The sequence below is a fragment of the Rhinatrema bivittatum genome, chromosome 2 (genome assembly GCF_901001135.1).
Source record: "Rhinatrema bivittatum chromosome 2, aRhiBiv1.1, whole genome shotgun sequence".
In the NCBI taxonomy this organism is placed as follows: Eukaryota; Metazoa; Chordata; class Amphibia; order Gymnophiona; family Rhinatrematidae; genus Rhinatrema; species Rhinatrema bivittatum.
Window position 1 is genome coordinate 823,282,030 of NC_042616.1, and position 20,852 is coordinate 823,302,881.

At 48.1% G+C, this 20,852-nt stretch overlaps 1 protein-coding gene across 6 annotated transcripts in view; it reads right to left on the bottom strand.

Moving 5' to 3' along the window:
- MAF1 (MAF1 homolog, negative regulator of RNA polymerase III) overlaps positions 1 to 20,852 on the bottom strand; it is a 100,207-nt gene that overhangs the window by 45,922 nt on the left and 33,433 nt on the right. For 4 of the 6 annotated variants that reach the window (XM_029592341.1, XM_029592346.1, XM_029592342.1 and 1 more), the window contains exons 2-3: positions 10,632 to 10,778; positions 7,615 to 7,718 (exon numbers count right to left, since the gene is read on the bottom strand). In XM_029592341.1, coding sequence (XP_029448201.1) covers positions 7,615 to 7,697 — 83 coding nt within the window. In that variant the 5' untranslated portion in view covers positions 7,698 to 7,718; positions 10,632 to 10,778. Of the gene's footprint in view, positions 1 to 7,614; positions 7,719 to 7,831; positions 7,986 to 10,631; positions 10,779 to 20,852 lie in introns of those variants that run through there. The other 2 variants (XM_029592345.1, XM_029592344.1) reach the window with 2 other exon arrangements.

Sequence of the window (20,852 nt, forward strand, 5' to 3'; positions counted from 1 at the left end):
AAGTAAATAAATGCAAATTGATGCACTTAGGGAAGAGAAATCCAAATTATTGGTACACAATGCAAGGCACCACATTGGGAGTCACCGCTCAGGAAAAGGATCTAGGTGTCATTGTTGAAAATACGTTGAAATCTTCTGCTCAGTGTGCAGCAGCAGCCAAGAAAGCAAATAGAATGCCAGAGATTATCAGGAAAGGAATGGAGAATAAAACAGAGAATATCCTAATGCCTCTGTATCACTCCATGGTGAGACCTCATGTTGCGTATCGTGTACAGCTCAAAAAAGATATAGCAGAATTATAAATTTATAAAATAATGAGTGGAATGGAACGAGTAAACATTCATCTGTTGTTTATTCATTTGAAAAATATAAAGACCAGGGGACACACAGTGAAGTTATGGGTAATAATTTAAAACTAATAAAAGAAAATATTTTTTTACTCAACATATAATTAAGCTCTGGATTTTGTTGCCAGAAGATGTGGTGAAAGCTGTTAGTGTAACTGCATTTAAGAAAGTTCTGGACAAGTTCCTGGAAGAGAAGTCCATTAACCATCATTAAGGTAGATTTGCAGAAATCTACTGGTTATCACTGGGATAAGCAGCTTGGAATCGCTACCCCTTGGGATCCTGCCAGGTACTTGTGACCAGGATTGGCCACTGTTGGAAACAGGATGCCGGGCTTGATGGATCTTTGGTCTGACCCAGTATGGCATGTTCTTATGCTACGGTTTGAGTAGGACGTAACACATACTTTCCCAGCTGCAGGGCAGATTAACCTGAGAGAGAGGAATCACAATGCTGGAGGGATCCAGGGCACGCCAGGGACGCTTGGGATGGGAGTATCACTAACCCAAAAAAAGACAAATGGGGACCCTGACGGGAGACAGAATGAGACCAAGAACCAGGAAAGGCAGATGTAAGGGGGACATGGCCAGAACCAGAAGAAAAGGAGAGATTCCTGTAAGGATACGAGAGAGTGAGAGGCAAGAGCCTCAGGGGGCAGGACTGCAACAGTGGCGGAAGAATAATGAGAGAGGGAGACACATGGGGCAGCAACTGCGCCAGTGACACAAGCACAGGGGGAAAAGACACTTGAAGAGCAGGCAGAGAGGAGGAGCAGGAAAGACAATGGGAGAAGCGTTGATGCTTGGAGCACTGGTCTGAAAAAAATCAAAAAACCAAAAGCTATTGACTGTGCTAATGAGAAGATGTGGCTAGTTCCACAGCACAGGACATCTCCGCAGTCAATGGTGTTCAGCTCAAAATGCCTGGCGGCAGATCACGGGCCACCCAAGGGGACAGGGCTGGCAGGCAGCGGCTCAGGGGACTTTAACCATCGCTTATTGATCTGCCACAGTAAATTCCCCTCCCTCTGCGGCCTTAGCTGCTCTGCTGCAGGACTGCCCAGGGGCTGTGTGAGTCAGTCAGACCCAGCCATGCATGCGCCTCTGCACATCTTGCCCTTTCTGTGTTCTGCACTGGGCGGCCATTCTCCTATCACCAGGGCACGTTTATGCCAATTTCATTTAAACACGTTTGCATGTCCCCAGGTTTTCCACTCTGTGCTCTCCCTCCTGACACATGGTCACATTTCTCACTTTCCTGCCGCCTGGATTTGCCCTTTTAATTCGTTTTTATGGGGTCTGAGCTGTCACTTGCACACATTTACTCTGGATTTCGCCCCAGGTATGCAGTGAGCAGAATTACAGGTCTGGCTTGGGAAAGGGACCTGCGGCGACGGAGGGCTTTCTAGCTGACAAAACCAATGCTGACGTCTTTAGGTGTCCAGTTCGACTGCTCTCACTGTATCTAATTCCATTTCAGCCACTGTACAAAGGTCATTATTTCCCTTCAGGCTGTGCAATTCAGTCCGTGTTGGTTGAAGTGTGTTCAGTTGTTGCAGAATACTGGGCCCACGCTGACTTCTTGTCTCCTGCCCTGAAATGGACTTCCAGTTACCTATAGGATTGGATTTCAAGTTTTAAGCCTTGTTTTCCCTGCCCTATCAGTTGGATTACCTCTCTGCTTATCCAAAATGTTAGTTCCTTATATTCCAGCTCGCACGCCAGGGCTTCTCCCTGTAATCCACCACATTCAGTTACCAAATTACCTTCTCTTTGCAATTTGATATCTGTTCCATCTCCGACCCACTACCTACATTTCAGGAAAGCAGTTACGACCTGGTTTGTCTTAGTCTGGTAAGGCTATAACCACTGTCAGTATAATGATTTTATTATTATTTAGTGCCTGAATTGATTTTGTTATAATCTTTTGTTATAATTTGTATTCCTTATGTTCGTTATGATTTCATTAAGAACATAAGAAAATGCCATACTGGGTCAGACCAAGGGTCCACCAAGCCCAGCATCCTGTTTCCAACAGTGGCCAATCCAGGCCATAAGAACCTTGGCAAGTACCCAAAAACTAAGTCTATCCCATGTTACCATTGCTAATGGCAGTGGCTATTCTCTAAGTGAACCTAATAGCAGGTAATGGACTTCTCCTCCAAGAACTTATCCAATCCTTTATTAAACACAGCTATACTAACTGCACTAACCACATCCTCTGGCAACAAATTCCAGAGTTTAATTGTGCGTTGAGTAAAAAAGAACTTTCTCCGATTAGTCTTAAATGTGCCCCATGCTAACTTCATGGAGTGTCCCCTAGTCTTTCTACTATCAGAAAGAGTAAATAACCAATTCACATCTACCCGTTCTAGAACTCTCATGATTTTAAACACCTCTATCATATCCCCCCTCAGTCGTCTCTTCTCCAAGCTGAAAAGTCCTAACCTCTTTAGTCTTTCCTCATAGGGGAGTTGTTCCATTCCCTTTATCATTTTGGTATGTTGTGTTATATTTTGTGGTTTATGAATGATTTAAAATTGCACCACCGCTTGGATAGCATGCTTTAACAAGCAGGATGTTAAGTTTAAATAAATGGAATGATAACTAACACACACACACAGACACACACACACACACACAGACACACACACACACAGACACACACACACACAGACACACACACACACACAGACACACACACACAGACACACACACACAGACACACACACACAGACACACACACACAGACACACGCTCCGAAGATCCTGTACAGATGTAGCAATCAGTGCACACCTTACAGCCCTACGCATGGAGGCCAGTGCAGCCAGCGAGCTTCAGGCAATGCTGAGAGATACGGCAGCCGCTAGCACAGAGCTGTATGACAGGAGGTGGGGAGAGAAAGATGAGGACGATATATACAGAGATCAGCTCCGGAGATCCTGTACAGATGTGGCAATCACTGCACACCTTACAGCCCAATGCAGGGAGGCCAGTGCAGCCAGCGAGCTTTATCCGACATTGAGAGACACGGCAGTCGCTGTCTCCGCCGGCATAGAAAGGAGTGGGAGAGTGAAGCCTCTGCTCTCAGCAGTAACAAGGGAGGGGAAGCCAAGCTGTATATCAGCCCAAGGACAGGGATTTTCTCTCTGGATACCAAAACTTATCAGGCAAACATTTATTGCGCTGACCTCTATCCAGGCATGTCTAGACAGGCCCACAAACTCACTTCTTTCAACCTGCTTCACGCTATACAAACCAGGAGGAATGGAGAGCAGACACAAACACAATGGTGGTTTTCTGCAATAAAAAAAAAAAAGCAATATTTTCCTGGGAAAGACAAAATATCATGGGAAGGTCCCTCCATGATAAAATAATGTGACTTAGTAAATCTCCCCCTTAGATTGTGAGCCCTCTGGGAACAGAGAAATAAATACCTCCAGCTTTGAACTGGTTTTGCAGTCAGGAAAGGTGGAAATATAAATCAACAATTAAATTAAATTGAATCCGACTGGGCCTCATTTCCAAGTGCTATACCCATGTGTGCACCAGTCCTCCAGGCTAGTCTGACTGCCCGGGCTTCTAGGCGGTTGATGTCCCATAAAGACTCTTCTTTGTTCCATTGCCCCTGGACGGTTAGCTCCTGGCAGTGTGCTCCCCATCCTCGTAGGCTGGCGTCTGTGGTGAGCAGGATCCAGGTTGGTGAGGATAGTCTCACTCCCTGGCTCAGATGGCCTTCTTGTAGCCACCATCGTAGTTGGGTCCGAACATTGTCCGGGAGCTGAAGACGTACGGTGTAGTTCTGGGACAGCGGATTCCATCGTGATAGTAGTGAGCGCTGTAGGGGTCTCATGTGAGCTCTTGCCCATGGCACTACTTCCAGTGTGGATGCCATGAGGCCGAGGACTTGGAGGTAGTCCCTTGCCATGGGACGAAGCTCTCTCAACAGGGTTCGCAACTGGGACATCAGTTTTGATCTCCTTGTCGGTGTCAGGATGACCTTGTCTTGTTTGGTGTCGAACCGGATTCCCAAGTATTCTAGAGATTGGGAGGGCTGCAGACAGCTCTTGTTGTGTTGACCACTCACCTGAGGCTCTCCTGTAGAGTTTTGACTCTGTTGTTGCCTGGTGGCTTTCCTCTGGGGATTTCGCCCTGATCAGCCAATCGTCTAGGTAAGGGTGTACAAGGATTCCTTCCTTCCTCAGTGTTGCCGCCACCACCACTATGATCTTGGTTAACGTCCGGGGTGCTGTGGCTAACCCGAATGGTAGTGTCCGGAACTGGTAGTGACGGTCCAGGATTGTGAAGTGTAGAAAACGCTGATGCTCTTGACGGATCGGAATGTGTAGGTAAGCTTTCGACAGATCCAGGGATGTAAGGAACTCTCCCGGTTGTATCGCCCTTATTACCGAGCGTAGGGTTTCCATGCGGAAGCAAGGTATCTTCAGGTGGTGGTTGACCGACTTGAGGTCCAGGATGGGCCGGAACATCCTTCTTTCTTGGGAACGATAAAATAGATGGACACCGGTGTTATAGCCATCTGGTCAGTGTATGCCATCCTCTTGGAAGGGTCGTGGCAGGGGGATTCCACAAACTTGCCCGGAGGGAGGTGGTGGAAATCCAGGCAATATCCCTCTCGAATGATGGCTAGGACCCACTTGTCCGAAGTTATCTCGACCCATCTTTGGTAGAATAGGACAAGTCTGCCCCCTATGGCTTCTTCCTTTGGACGGGTCGGCTGATTTTCATTGTGGGGTGCGGCTGGGGCCTGGGCCCGAGCCGGCGCCCCTTTTGTTGTGCTTGTTCTGAAAGGACTGGCTCCTGCCTGCGGGGCGAGCCGCTTGATAAATACTTCTGTATGGGTTGAAGCTCTGTGATCCTCTGCCCCTGGAAGTTCGGGGGAAGGGTCGCTGGTTTCTCTTATTCCTGTCCTCCGGTAGCTGCGGCAGTGGGGATTCGCCCCATTTGTTGGCTAGTTTCTCTAGTTCACTTCCGAACAGGAGGGTTCCCTTGAAGGGCATCCTTGTGAGTCTCGTTTTGGAAGATGCGTCGGCCGACCAGCTTCGGAGCCAGAAATGTCTTCTGGCTGCCACAGCTGATGACACTCCTTCTAGCTGCGGTGCGCACCAGATCAGAAGCGGCATCCGTGAGGAATGATACTGCTGGTTCCAGGGCTTCCCCAGGAGTGTTGTTCCTGGTCTGTGATAAGCAGGCGCATGTCACCACGGCACAACAGGCCGCGATCTGTAGAGACATAGCGGAGACGTCAAAAGACTGTTTGAGGATGGATTCTAGACGTCTGTCTTGAGCATCCTTGAGTGCTGCTCCTCCCTCAACTGGGATAGTAGTGGGTTTCGAGACTCCGCAGACCATGGCATCCACTTTCGGACATGCCAGGAGGTCTTTGGCAGCTGGGTCCAGAGGGTACATGGCTGCCAGGGCACGCCCCCCTTTGAACATAGTCTCCGGGGCATCCCATTCCAGGTTAATTAGCTGCTGGATGGCTTGTAATAGTGGGAAATGACGGGAGGTCTGACGGAGTCCCTCTAGTAGAGGATTCGTCTTTGGTTCCCCCGAGGCACTTGTGCCTGGGATAGCGAGCTCTTTCAAGCTGTGTGTGACCAGGTCTGGAAGCTCGTCCTTGGTGAATAAGCGCCTCATGGTTTGGTGTGTCTCTGTCCCCGGAGCGAGTTCCCCTTCCTCCAGGGGTTCTGATTCCTCATCTGAGTTGTCAGTGTCCCCAAAAGTGGGGCTTCTGGGCGGTGGAATCACTTCCCTGGGCATAGAGGGTCCCGGGGTGTTGAGGTCCTCTGGCGGAGGCTGTGGCCGTATTATCGAAGGCCCCGGTTGCATGTGGACGAAGGTATGCAGGCCTTTGAAGAATTCCACCAAGGAGATAGATGCTGGGTCTAAATTAAGAGGCGCTGAGTCCCTGGGGAGCCCCATTTGAGGGAGGGTCCCGCTGGGAGACGCTAGGTCCGGTGTACTGTTCGAGAAGCTGGAACCCGGTACCGGCTGGGGAGGGCCATGGGCTGGATCCCCCAGGGCCTCCTCACACTGTATACACAGGGCTGTGGCCTCCTCATGCTGTGCAGCTCTAATGTGGCATGCTGGGCAAAGGCCCTGAGCCTTGAGCTTCTTTTCTGGTGGTGCCATGGCTTGTGCGCGTAAAATACAGGGCCCGGGTGTCTTAGTTATGCGTTCCGGCGCGTAGGGTTGGTACGCGCTCAGGGAGATGTGCTCGCTGTTGTGCACACAGATTGAAGTTATGCGCCCGGTACAGTAAGCGCTTGGCTATGCGCGTCACTTGTGCGCACGGTACTTGGGCACGCGACGTTGTGCGCACAAGATATTTGTGAGCACGGATCGGGGCAGCGGACAGTGCGGCTAACAGATCAAGATGATGGTGACGGCGACACGCGGACAATATGGCGACCACTTCGGAGGGTCTCCATGAGGGAGGACCCTCGGATCTGACCAGGTTCTAGCCCTGCGAGGGCAGATCAACCCGGTGGCACTGGTCCCGGCTGGCGACCTGTGTGACTCCTCGAGCTTCGGAGACCGGAGACTTTTAAATAGATTTCTACCTTACCTTGTCCCGGCGCTTCCCGGTTTCGTTCCGGGCGGTCTCCGGCTGTGGGGGGAGAGGGAAATACCTTCACCGCCGCGCTCTAAGTTGCACCCACTGCCTCTCAGCCTCACCCGATGTCGGGGGCTAGGTCACCGCTGAGGGTCGGCCACCAGACCGAGGTTTATCTCCAAGAGATCGCAGAAATCACCTCGGGAATTCTCAACTGGGGGAGGGACCCAATGGGTGTCATCGCAGGAGAGCTGTGCTAGTGTGCATAGAGTCGCAAACTGCTATGGAGACGGAAAATACTGAAGAGCTGCACTTCCTGCAGGGTTATATGTACTAGGGCTGACGTCAGACTGAAATCTGATCCGTCTCCAACTGCTAACAGGAGTACACTATACCCACTGGTCCTGAGTCCATCTGCTACACGCTAGGAAATCTAGATATTTTGATATCATTTTTCCATGCAGGGCTGCACTGGATAATGGTACCCGTGTATGAGTACTGCCATCCTGCTTGTCCGTAGAGAACCTCTCAATTTCCAGCACCACATCAACCTCATCAGAGCTACTTCTCGTGCTACTCTGTGAGCTGCTGCTGGCTGTCACTCTCACTCTCACATGACCCATCTCGTCTGTCCATTCCCCAGTCTAACCTTGCAGACAGACTGACACAGCTAATCCTATCACATTACCTGCCAATGATGTGAGCGTCGCCCATCTCCACGCACAACTGGGAGCTCACGGCTTCGAAACTCGAATTCTGCAGCAACTTCATCTTCAGCTGTCCAGCTGTGTCCTACCAAACACAAGAGAGATTACTCAGCTTCTAAGCCAGCATCCCAGAAACCCTCCAACCTGAAGCACATTCATGGATACTAATTTATTGCTCCAGATCCCTGGGTCTCATACCTCACAACAAGGCAAAGAAACACCAAATTCACTCAGATTCTTTAATTCGGCTGTATCAGGTCAGCTAAAGATAAAAGAGCAGCACTTGCCAATTCTACCAACTGCAGGAAAACTCTCCTTCAGAGGCAAATAGCAGCAAAGGATACTGTGATCTGGGTACAGCCTAAGTGCATCCCACAGAGCTCAGTTTCATATGCAACTTTTAAACTCTGAATATTTCACTGAAGGGCCTGCATCAATGATAAACTGAGTCCCTGGCACTGCCAGGTCTGAGAGGGTCTGTGACCCGGGTCTAGGGTGCTCCATAAGGGCATCAGAGGCCCTTCCATCCCAAAAGCAGCCCGGGGGGGGGGGGGGGCTAGAGCATCATAAAATCAGCTTAGGAGGGAAGCCAGGCTAAAATCTCTCTCCCCCCTCCTGCAGGGATCCCATCAGGCTGAGCTGCATCGGTGCTAAAGCGAAGAGGAAAGTAATGTATTGACCCATGGCCCCTGCTGTGCTCTCTACTCGCAAAAAGAGTCTTCTTTTTCTTAAGGGGCAATATAAAAAGTGCAAAACGGGCAGGACTGCAATGAAACGGGCCCTTCAGGCAGTGTGCTCGGCTGCCCTACTTAGCCGATGTGCCGCTGGCCTGGGAGTCTTGCGCAATACGGCAGAGACTGCCAGTAAACAAGCACAGGGCCCAGCCCTCGCCCTGCAGCTCATCAGATTACAGACTCATCTCCCTGGGCAGGAAAGGGAAGGTCACAGGGGTTTTTCTCAGCTGCAAAGAAAACACAGACAGGCTTGCTGTCAAGAGGTCGTGCTCAGGAGGCCTTCAAATGATTTACTGCCGGGGCCTGACTTTGACAGCCTAACAGACAGACGCTTTGCTGGTAATGAAGGAAACGGCCCCCCTGGCAGGCAGCGGCAGAGCAGAAAGATTAGAACAGCTGCACACAAAGGTTCATGGAGGTCTATAAAGTGAAAGAGTCTGAAACCTGCAACTTCCTTTCTACCGAAAAAGGCTGGCTTCTTCTGCATTATTTATACCTTCCAGATATTTGAATGTCTGTCTCCTCTAGGGCACACACATTATTATCCTGAAACCTCATCTCGGAGGGCTTTTCTTGCACACCCTCGCTCTCTTATTCCTCCCTCTACTCTGCATTTATTCATTTGGAGGTAAATAACTTGTCAACAGTTACCACTGCCCTCCAGCCCTGTCAACCACCTTGGGGCCTACCCCAAGACTCCTACAAATCTTTACTGACATTTCCATTTACCTGATCTAAGCCTTTTGTCTCCCACTCCCCTTCTGGTAAAAGCCATGCTGAGCTGGGTCCTGCAGCTCGGTGAACCCAAGGTACACTAACTTTTCCTTTACCCAGCACAGAGGTCCAACCTACTGGTCTGCAGTACCAACCTTCTCCCCGCTTTCACTTGTATCAAGCGTCCTGTGGAACAGAACCGTCTGTGGCGCTGCCAGTAACTCCGGGCGTGCCCTGAAGTGTCCTAGGACATATTCCGTCTAGCACCACTGCCAAAACACTTTCACGTCACCGTTACAAGCCATTTACATGGAGAACTCACAAGTTATCCAAGTTATCCATCTAACTCCAATGTAAGCCATCTGACCCCTGCAAATGCTGTTAGTTCTACCCCACTACCAGATGAACCTCTGCCAGATATCAGTTGACCTTCTCCAATTCCTTCTTTCCTGAACATTAACAGAGGAATTGAGTATTCCTGATTTTTCTTTGTCCTCATCTACTTACATTGGCCATGACAAGTAATTACACTTTGACTCACCTGTGCTTGGATTTGACACTCCGTCCTCCTTCAACCAACGCCCTCAATGTGCGCACCACAGCACCACACCCACTCAACTCAAACGGATTCTGGCTTCCTCATGTGAGCAATGTTTCTGTGGCTCCATTATGTTTCCCTTTTATGATACTCAGTCTTACCAATCTTACTCCCTACTGCGAACCTTTTCTAACATGGAACTAACGCACCCTCACTTTTCTAAATTCTCCTCCTACTACATATCCATTCTGTCTTTTGCCTTGACCACGGCTCTTGAGTTTCAACACTTTTCCCCTCTCATTCAGCCATCACTGCTCTCCCTGGGGACTACCTCATCCTCATCTCACCTCCGCTTCTCTGTACCCACCCTCCTCTTCCTCTCAGCTGGAGATCTTAATCCCAGTTCTGGCCCTTCAAGGCAACTCTCCTCCCATCTGCGTACATCACCTCATTACACCTCCAACCTTATCCCTATTCAATGCCCGACATTACACCTCCAACCTTATTCCTATTCAATGCCCGACATTACACCTCCAACCTTATCTCTATTCAATGCCCAACAAGCTAATCAACCTTCATTACCTCTTTCTCTCTCATTTTCTCATGCTGAGATCTGGTTCCCCCCACCAGGACTCTGCTTCAGCTGTTGCTCTGTCACGGAGGTTATTTTTTCCCTACGGGCCTTGCTCAATAGATCTTGGTGGTGTGCTGCTACTCTCCTCTCCTGAAAGCTTCAACCCCCCTTCTTCCTTCTCAGTCCCACTCCTTTTCTTCCTTTAAAATCCATACCAAACGTTATCCTGCTGGATAGCTGCCATCTATCATCCCCTTGACAAGCCACCCTCCTCTTCGCTCACAGACTGACTCCAATCTTTCCATCTTTCTTTCATCTCCCTCTTCCCTTATTCTTCACATCTATGCTGTTGACTGTTCTGATTCCTAGGCTTCAAAGATCCTTGAATTAGCCTCTTCGTTTGATCTCCAACTGTACAGGTCTTTGGTGAAGCCTCACCTGAAATATTGTGTTCCGTTCTGGAGACTGTGTTTCAAAAAAGACCGAGATAGGATGGAAGCAGTCCAGAGAAAGGCAACCAAAATGATTTGCGATCTGCACCGAACGCCATGTGAGACGAGACTGAAGGCCCTAAGTATGTATACCCTGGAGGAGAAGAGAGACAAGGAGATATGATACAGATTTTTAAATACTTAAAAAGGTATTAATGATGCACATGAATCAAACTGTTACAATGGAAAGGAAGCTGCAGAACTAGTGGTCATGCTACAAAATTTCAAAGGGGTAGAATCAGGAACAATGTCAGGAAATATTTCTTCATGGAAAGCGAGGTGGATTTCTGGAATGTCCTTCTGGAAGAGATGGTGAAGACAAGTATGATAATGGAAATCAAAAGGGCATGGGATAAACAGAAAGGAACCCTAGTGACTAGAGAATGGAAGTGAAGAAACAGGTTAACCTGTGGTAACTTTTGGTATTAGATTTCTGCATGGAGGTAACCTGCAAACAACAGCACTTACTACCCTTAACAGAAGGCCTGGGGGTAACATAAGAACATAAGAAATTGCCATGCTGGGTCAGACCAAGGTTCCATCAAGCCCAGCATCCTGTTTCCAACAGAAGCCACACCAGGCCACAAGAACCTGGCAATTACCCAAACAGTAAGAAGATCCCATGCTACTAATGCAATTAAAGCAGTGGCTATTCCCTAAGTCAACTTGATTAATAGCCATTAATGGACTTCTCCTCCAAGAACTTATCCAAACCTTTTTTGAAACCAGCTACACTAACTGCACTAACCACATCCTCTGGAAACAAATTCCAGAGCTTTATTTTGCGTTGAGTGAAAAAGAATTTTCTCCGATTAGTCTTAAATGTGTTACTTGCTAACTTCATGGAATGCCCCCTAGTCCTTCTATTATTCGAAAGTGTAAATAACCGAGTCACATCTACTCGTTCAAGACCTCTCATGATCTTAAAGACCTCTATCATATCCCCCTCAGCCGTCTCTTCTCCAAGCTGCACGGAGCGGTAGTTACTACCCTTAACAGAACGATGGGGGTAACCTGAATGGATTGGCAGTTACTACCCTAACAGAAGGCCTGGGGGTAACCTGCATGGAGCGGCAGTTACTACCCTTAACAGAATGCATGGCGGTAACCTACATGGAGTGGCAGATACTACCCTTAACAGAAGGCACAAGAGTAACCTGCACGGAGTGGCAGTTACTACGTTTAACAGAAGGCACCGGGGTAATCTGCACAGAGTGGCAATTATCATTCTTAAAAGAAGACAAGGTGGGATTAACCTGCCTGTAGAGGTGGTTATAAGCCTAAACAACTTCCAAGGCAGACTGGATGGACCATTACAGTCTTTATCTGCCATTATCTAGGGAGGTCCATATTCAGCCACTGTACAGCTCTGCTATTTAGTTGGATACTTATCCGGTTAATTAGTGCTGTATATTCAGCGACCCAGCCATGCCACTCAATATATCCAGGTTTCCTAACTTTAGGACAGCTCTTTGGCCCGACCAAGTTAGTCGGAGAAGTTATCTTGCTAACCCTGGTTACGGGAGTTAGATGAGTTATCAGCTCTATCCCAGAATGCCTCGGGATTGCCCTGGACTGGCCAATTCTACCGAGCTAAATAAGTGGCTAAATGTGTTTGAATATGGATACTTACGTTATCATATAACTATGCTCTCCCATCCCCAATCACCAACATAGTCACTGCCTTGATCTACTCCTTTCAAATGCTCTCTCTCTGGATTTCCCCTCTCTCATCATCTTCCAACTGCTGCACTCACTCATCTCATCATTCCCCTCTCTCATCATCCTCCGACTGCTGCACTCACTCATCTCATCATTCCCCTCTCTCATCATCCTCCGACTGCTGCACTCACTCATCTCATCATTCCCCTCTCTCATCATCCTCCGACTGCTGCACTCACTCATCTCATCCCCTCATCATTCCCCTGCACTCACTCTCACCTGCCACCATAGGGAATCCCCAGGCTGCTGGCTCTGCCAGTTCCTCTCTCCTCCACTTCCCCTGTCAGTTTGCTCATGAGGCAGTTTTTTTTTTTTTATTATTATTACAAAACCATACTTTTGGACCCTTAGGAGCCCGGGAAAAGTACTTATTACCCAAGCATGAAGCAGTGCAGTACAAATAAAACAATGTTTGTGGTGCTATTTCTAAAGCAGGATGAGAAGGCTGAACATTTTCCTCATGGATTTGGCTACATTAAGGGAGAACGGTGAAGTTGAAAGGAGTTGGCTCAGCTGGGAGGACTCTCCCGAGGCAGAGCTCTCTTCTGAATATGATTGCACTTCCACCTGACTAGGAGCAGCCTTTGTTTACTTTAAATTCTCATATGGCACCCTAACTGAGGTCCCAAACGTACACAGAGAAAACCACAGCCTCATGCAAGTCTCTAATGCAAAAGGAGAAGGGTCCCAGTGATGCTCGAACTAGCCAGCAAGCGTGCGTCCACAAAAAGTGAAGAGGGGAACATTCGACCCACGGTGTTTAAAAAGAAAAAAAAAAAAGGTGCAGACACCAAATTAGTGCCAACAGCTGCCAGGCCTTCCTCGGGGAGTAACAAGTCCGAGTACACCTATCAGAGGCCATCCAGATCTCAAGAGTGACAGGACTGAAAGGTCCGAATAATGCTGGACTCTGTTATTCTGGGCCTTTGTACCCTGGATGGCCTGTGGGAGAGGAGGCAAGGCAGAGAAGCACCGTGGGATGCGGCGAGCGAGAGAAAGCTACGACTGGCATTAGTGCGGCAGTGGTGTCAGCGAGCAAAGGAAGAGCTGAGAGAACCCAGAGTGTGGGGGGCGCAGGGAACAGCCAGGCACATCGCACCCTGAACGAGGAGCAGGGAGATGAGCTAAGGGAAGGCGGCGGGAGCACAAATGCGCTCAAACAAGCGAAGCAGGACGGATGGGGTGGAGAGCAAGAAGAGAGGTCAGTCATTAGACCCTGAATGAGGGGCAAGAGGTGCTTTCTACGAACAGGTCAGAGCCCAGCTAATGTGAACAGATCAGAAAATGCGAGCTGACAGAGCAGAGGGGAGAAAAGGCTCAGTATTGGTGAGAAGAACAGATACGAGTGAGGAGGTGGAGGGCTTGGAGGCAGCAGTGCAAGTACAAGGATTTGAATTGGACTCGGTACTTGTCTGGTTAACCCCTGCTATCCTCCCATGGCATGCAAGCTGGTTCTGCGTTAAAGGGTCTAAGAATTACCTTGGCTTCCTGCCTCGAGCGAGCTTGAATTTATGTTTGGAAAGAATCGTTATACCTGCTATCCATGCCGTTATAAAATGGAAATAAAGCATGTGCTGAATCCCCCTCCCCCCACCCCAAAAAAAATAAAAAAGCCGTTGATTTAAAGAGACCCCGCCTGGAACCCAACCTGCTCCTCATTTTGGAAGTGCTGCTAGATAAATGGAAAGCTCCCCAGACGCACATAGGAGAGGGTCCCTGCTGCACGAAGACAGACAGACAGACAGACTGTAATAAATACATTTCCTGAGGCTTCAGGAAATGTATTTATTACCGCCAGCAGGGTTCAAATCAAGAAGACTCAGCTCTGGAAGAGCTGTCAAGCAGCGCTGGACTGGGCCAGAGAGAGCAGGACGCACGCGCTCAGGGAGGCTGCTCCCCCGATATGCGGTGCAGCAGGGAGGAAAGCTAAGAGCTGATGGTTGCAGTGGAGGAGAAGGAGCCTGATGAACGGAGGCCATGAGGACCGGTGCGCAGGGGGATATAAGAGAAGAGAGGCAATGAGGAGCTGCAGAGTGAATGCACTTGCAGATGCTATGGACGCTGGGCCTCAGTCAGCGATGGCAGTGTCGCTGGAGGAAGGCACCTCACGCTGGTTCAGTGGGAGACCTGTGAGGAGGAGGGTGCAGACGTCTGTTCGGAAAGAAGGGGACAAATATTGGTGATAACTTAGAGAAGGAAATAACATGAACAGTCTTTTGGATGTATGCAGAGAAGGGGTTTGAGGGGACTGGGAGGATACAGAGTTCTTCATGGAGAGACAAATAAGATCTGTGTTAAGTTTGAGGTGGCGGGCGGACTTCCAGAAAGCTGAGATTTTGGACTGCATTCTAGATGAAAGTTTGGTGTAGACAGAGAAATCTGGGATTCATCGGTGTAAAGATGCCACTGAAAATCTTGGGAGGAGGTCAGAGAATGGAGGGAATGAGTGTAGAGAGAGAAGAGAAGAGGGCCAAGGACAGAACCAGGGTCACACTGTCTTAACTTGTTTTAAAAAACTGTTTATTTATGAAATTTTAAATTAAAAAAAAACTACAAATAAAAGTTATAGGTAAATTTAAGACCTGGCAATAGAGTCACATGCACATATTTTAGAGACAAAGACAACACACCACAGATGTACTGAGAACACTGAGAGTCCCTATTACAGATGTCTATGAGATAGGAAAACTGGTTCTTACCTGCTAATTTTAGTTCCCGTAGTATCATCGATCAGTCCAGACACCTGGGTTCATTCCCCCCTGCCAGCAGATGGAGACAGAGAAAAAGCTTCGCTGACACAGTATCATAACCAACAGCGCCCCCTGCAGTTCCTCAGTATATCTATATCAAAGCAGATAATAGCAAAAAACATTGGACCATTAAACGATAATCAACAACAACATGGAATGCAACAGAGAACAATCTTACAGCTGAGTGGACGACTCTCCCCCGAATATACCCCTCCTCTAATTGGGCGGGCTCTGGACTGATCCGTGGTACTACAGGAACAAAAATTAGCAGGTAAGAACCAAATTTTCCTTTCCCGTACGTACCCGGATCAGTCCAGACACCTGGGATGTACCCAAGCTTCCCTAACCAGGGTGGGACCTGGAGAGTCCCGCTCGCAGAACACTCTCACCAAAGGAAAGGGTTGCTGGAGCCCCCACATCTAGTGCCTTGCGAAAGCATGCAGCGACTTCCAAGTCGCCGCCCTGCAAATTTCCTGTGGAGAAACAAGTTGTGACTCTGCCCACAAGGCCGCTTGCAAATGTGTGGAATGAGCATGCAACCCTTCCGGAACTGGATGACCCCACGGGATATATGCGGAAGAAATGGCCTCCTTCAGCCATCATGCAATAGAAGCTTTAGAAGCTTTTGTTCGTACCACTCCACAGCACAAAGAGGTGATTGGTCCTCCTAAAGTCATTTGTAACCTCGAGGTAACGCAATAAGGCTCTCCATACATCCAGACATCTGAGCTCCCTCGCATGAGGATCTGACACCGGTAAGGCAGGAAAGGCCAGAAGCTCCACCGACTGACATGAAACGCTGAAACCACCTTTGGTAAAAAGGAAGGTACTGTCCCATAAGGAAACTCTGGACTCCGAAATCTGAAGGAAAGGATCTTGGCAAGATAGCGCCTGTAACTCAGAAATCCTTCTAGCTGAAGAAATGGCCACCAGAAAATCCTTCAATGTAGCTCTTTGGAAGGGCTCAAAAGGAGCTTCACACAGAGCTCTAAGGACAAAATTAAGATTCCAGGACGGACAGGATTTCCGAATTGGAGGACGTAAATTCCTCGTCCCTCTCAGAAATGAACCACGTCTGGATGAGTCGAAATAGAGAAGCCATCAATCTTGCCAAGGAGAGAGCCCAGTGCTGCTACCTGCATCTTAAGTGAACTGAGAGATAAGCCCTTGGCGAAGCCATCCTGCAAAAAAAATAAAATTTCGGGAATTAAGGCCCTGAGTGGACGAACGTCCCTGATGGAACACCAGGACTCAAAAATCTTCCATAACTGAACGTAAGACAGGTTAGTAGACTTCCTTCTAGACTGTAACTTTTCCTTTTCAAACACCTTCTCTCAAAAGCCTTGCCGCTAGACAAAAGTGAGCAGCCTGGTCGAAAAATATGGGACCCTGTCGAAGAAGTCGCGTCCAGTGGCCAAAGCAAAGCGGCCCGTCCACTGCCAGGTTGACCAGATCCGCAAACCACGGGCACCAAGGCCACTCCGGACCCACCAGAATCACCTCGCCACAATGCTTTTCTATGTGATGCGGCCAAGGAGGAAAAACAAAGTAGAACCCCCTGAGGCCATGGTAGAACCAGAGTGTCAACCTCTTCGGCACCGTGCTGCCTTCGGCGACTGAAGAACCGGATTGCCTTGGTATTCCGAGAGGTCGCCATAAGGTTCACATGCGGCGCTCCCCAATGATTTCAAATCAACTGCATGGCTGTCTCTGACAATTCCCACTTGCCTGGATCCAAGTGAGTCCGACTCAAGAAGTTCACCTGAACATTCTCTGCTCCTGCGATGTGGGATGCCGCTAATTGCTCCAGATGTCACTCCGCCCAGAGCACTAATCTCTGTGCTTCCAGAGCAACCGCTTGGCTCTTGCTTCCGCCCTGTCAATTTATATGCGCCACTGTTGTTGCATTGTCCAACAGCACTCGAACCAGATGATTCCGTAGCAGAGGCAGACACTCCTTCAAGCCAAGTGAACCGTCCTGGTCTCTAGCCAGTTGATAGACCACGCAGACTCTTTCGTGAACCAGGATCCCTGAACCGAATGAGACTGACAAACTGCTCCCCATCCAGAGAGACTGGCATCGGTAGTGACCACCATCCAAACTGGAACCTCAAGGTCCACTCCCCGAATGAGATTGGAAGTCTGAAGCCACCATGACAGACTCTCTCTCGCAAATCTCTCGAGAGGCAACCGGATATGATACTCCTCCGACACTGGCTTCCAGCAGGTCAACAATGCCATCTGTAGGGATCTCATATGGGAAAATGCCCACGGAACCAAGTCCAGCATGGAGGCCATCGAGCCAAGAACCTGTAAGTAGTGCCAGATCTTGGGCACTCGCAACTGCAAAACCCACCAGATCTGGGTCTGAAGCTTCAGGACTCGATCTTAGGAGAGGAAAACTATCAGAGTGTTGAACAGGGCCTCTTAAATACTCCAAAGTTTGCGTCGGAGACAGCAGACACTTGGCATAATTCACCACCCAACCTAGAGACTGGAGGACTTCGAGAACTTGATGAAATGACTTGCGGAACAGAAACTCTGACTTGGCTCTGATCAACCAATTGTCCAAATATGGGTACACCAGAATACCCTCCTTTCGAAGGAAAGCTACCACCACCACCACCACCACCATTGTGAAAGTCTGCGAAGCTGTGGCGAGACCAAACGGAAGGGCCTGAAACTGAAAATGTTGTCCCAGAATCATGAAGCGGAGAAAACGCTGAGAGCCCTAATGGATGGGAATATGCAGATAAGACTCCATGAGATCCAAGGAAGCCAAGAACACTCCTTTGCGCACTGCTGCTATGACCGACCTGATGGTCTCCATCCTAAAGCGTGGCACTTTGAGCTTTGCATTGACCTTCTATAAATCGAGTATTGGCCGAAACAAGCCCTCCTTTTTAGGGACCAGAAAATAAATGGAGTATCTCCCCTGACGGAGCTCTGCCTGGGGAACCGGTACCACTGCACCTAAGCGACATAGCCGGTCTAGAGTCACTTGAACCACCAACCGCTTGTCCGGATAGCCGCATGGGGAAATCAGAAAAAGCACTTACATGGGACAAGCAAATTCTAAAGCATAGTCGTTTCTTACCACGCTGAGAACCCACTGGACCAGAGTGATCTTGGCTCACTCATCGTAAAACTGCCGTAATCAACCTCCTATAGTAGGAACGACGGCGTGGACAAACCTTGCATCATTGGGAAGACTTGACTCCTGCCGAGGAGCTGCCAGGGGATCCCTTGAAGGACCTTCGGGCTCCACGAAAGGACTGCCCCCATGCCTGCTCACGTGAAAAATATTGTCTCTGCGGCCCCACCACACCCCGCGTAGGCCGTGACCTTCTGTTGGAGCGAAAACGAGACCTTGATTGAAAAAATCTCTTAGCCTTAGGCTTATCCTCGGGCAACCTGAGGATTTTGTCTCTAAGAGACTGCATCAACTGCTTGAGATCCTCACCAAACAAGAACTTACCTTTAAAAGGCAAGGATGCCGGGAGGCATTGCGGAGGAGAGAGCCCTCTTGAGAGAGGGTTTGGCTGGGACTGAGTTCGGGGCTCCAACCCCCCGGGATTGGAGTCGGAGGAACAGCAATGCGGACTTGCCCGCCCTCCCCCCCTCCCCGTGAAGTCATCGGCAGGGGATGGACTGAGTTTTCCTATAAAGCTGAAGTGGCTACGGTGCGCAGCCTAAGCCGCGCGCCAAAGGGGCGCGCCCCTCCTAGAAAAAAGTTTTTCTTCTTATTCTTATTGCTTTTATGGGCAGGAAGAGAAAAGTCAAGATCTGGACTTCCTCTCCAGGGTTGCCTGTGAGGGGACCAATGGACTTGCATATCACTAGGGGGGTAAGTCAAGGTAATTTAAGAACAATTCCTGATATTTCTTTCTCCTTGGGATCTCCCGAAGCTCAGGGGCCACAGCAGTTATCTCAATCAAGTTTGGAGTCTGCTTTAGTATCCCAGTCTAATGCTTCAGGAATTAGAGATATAGTGAAAACTAATATTGATTTGATAAATGTTTCTTCTAATTTGGAAATGGCAGAGGAACGTTTGGACCCGGGACTGTATGCAACAGCCTCCGCATCCATAGTTCCTCAAAACATTACTTTAAGGGATGTATGGATGTCTTTGGATAACTTGCAGAAAATCGTAACAAATTCAATAGAACAAAATAGAAATACTACTTTAGAAATTAGAAATGTTCTGGAGAGACACAATAACCATCTGGTACAATTAGAAGAACATACTAATACTATGTCTAACCAGATTGATATTCTTAAAGAAGTAAATAATTCCTCTATAAAAGATGGGTTAGCAATTCATCAGCAGATGGAAATACTGGAAAATCAAAATCGCAGTAGAAACCTAAGGTTATTGAATTTCCCTGAAACCAGACTACTGTCTGCCATTGAATTGCTTAAAAAATATTTTACTGAAGTATTATCTATTACAACAATTGATGAAACAGGTATATCCAAGTTTTATTATATACCAAATTCTAGAGTAAGGACACAAGAGGGACAAGATGATATGGACGTTGTCCAACACTCTCCGAATTTAACTTCTTTTTTGGAAGCCTCCACAGATGATATTTCACTAAGGTCAACCTTACTAGTAACTTTTTGTAGGGAGAGGGATAAGAATCTGGTGTTACAAAAATATTTTGAAAATAAAGATCATAATTTTTGTGGACAATGGATTCAAATTTTTCCTGATGTGGCCTGAGCAACTCAAATTAGACGTAAACAATTTTTGTCTTTAAAATCTAGAGTGTTAGCCCTTGGGGCTGCATTCTATTTAAAATTTCCCTGCAAGTGCTCTGTGACCTATCAGAAAAATAAATTTATTTTTCAAGATCCTTCCCACTTGGAGTCCTTCTTAGCGGATAAAGAATTAGGTTGAGAAATATATCTGCAATAATTGTTATACTCTCCTTATCTGTAAAGTGAAATTACAGATTTGCTATTATATTAATTACTATGTTTAAAAAAGCCTCCCGGAATGTGGACTAAATACTACTGTTTCTTTTTTTGGCTTGTATGACACTATGTATTGCCTGATATGAAGGATTGTTGTAAAACAGGGTATTTTCTTGTGTTTTTACAATGTTAAATTGTTTAAAAACTTAATAAATATAAATTAAAAAAAAAAAAAAGGCAAGGATGCTAATTGCGCTGTAGAGGAAACATCTGTCGCCCAATTGCGGAGCCAGAGCAACCTTCGGGCGGCCACTGCTGATGCCATCACCCTGGAGGAGGGACACACCAAATCATAGAGGGCATCTGCACCGTAAGCCACAGCCTCTTCCACTTGCTCAGCCATGTCCGCATCCAAACGACTGTGATAAATTCCCTTGGAGCTGCTGTACCTATCGAAGACAGGCACGCTGCATGAAACTGGAACAAACCACTGCACGCAAACCCAGGGCCACCACCTCAAAAATCTTTTTAAGGTGCAACGCCATCTTATGATCTTGTACATCTTTTAACGCGGCCAAACCAATCACCAGAATCGTGATCCATTTAGTCACAGCTGAAAGAAACTGCTGTGTCTACCTTCGGGAGAGAAAAAAATTCCAAATCTTGTTCCGGTAGAGACTCTGCCAACCTTCAAACCAGAATCAGGAGTCCCCCACTCCACTTCCATTAGCTTCCTAACCGACTTGCGGTATGGGAAAGAAGTTGGGGGACCTCGC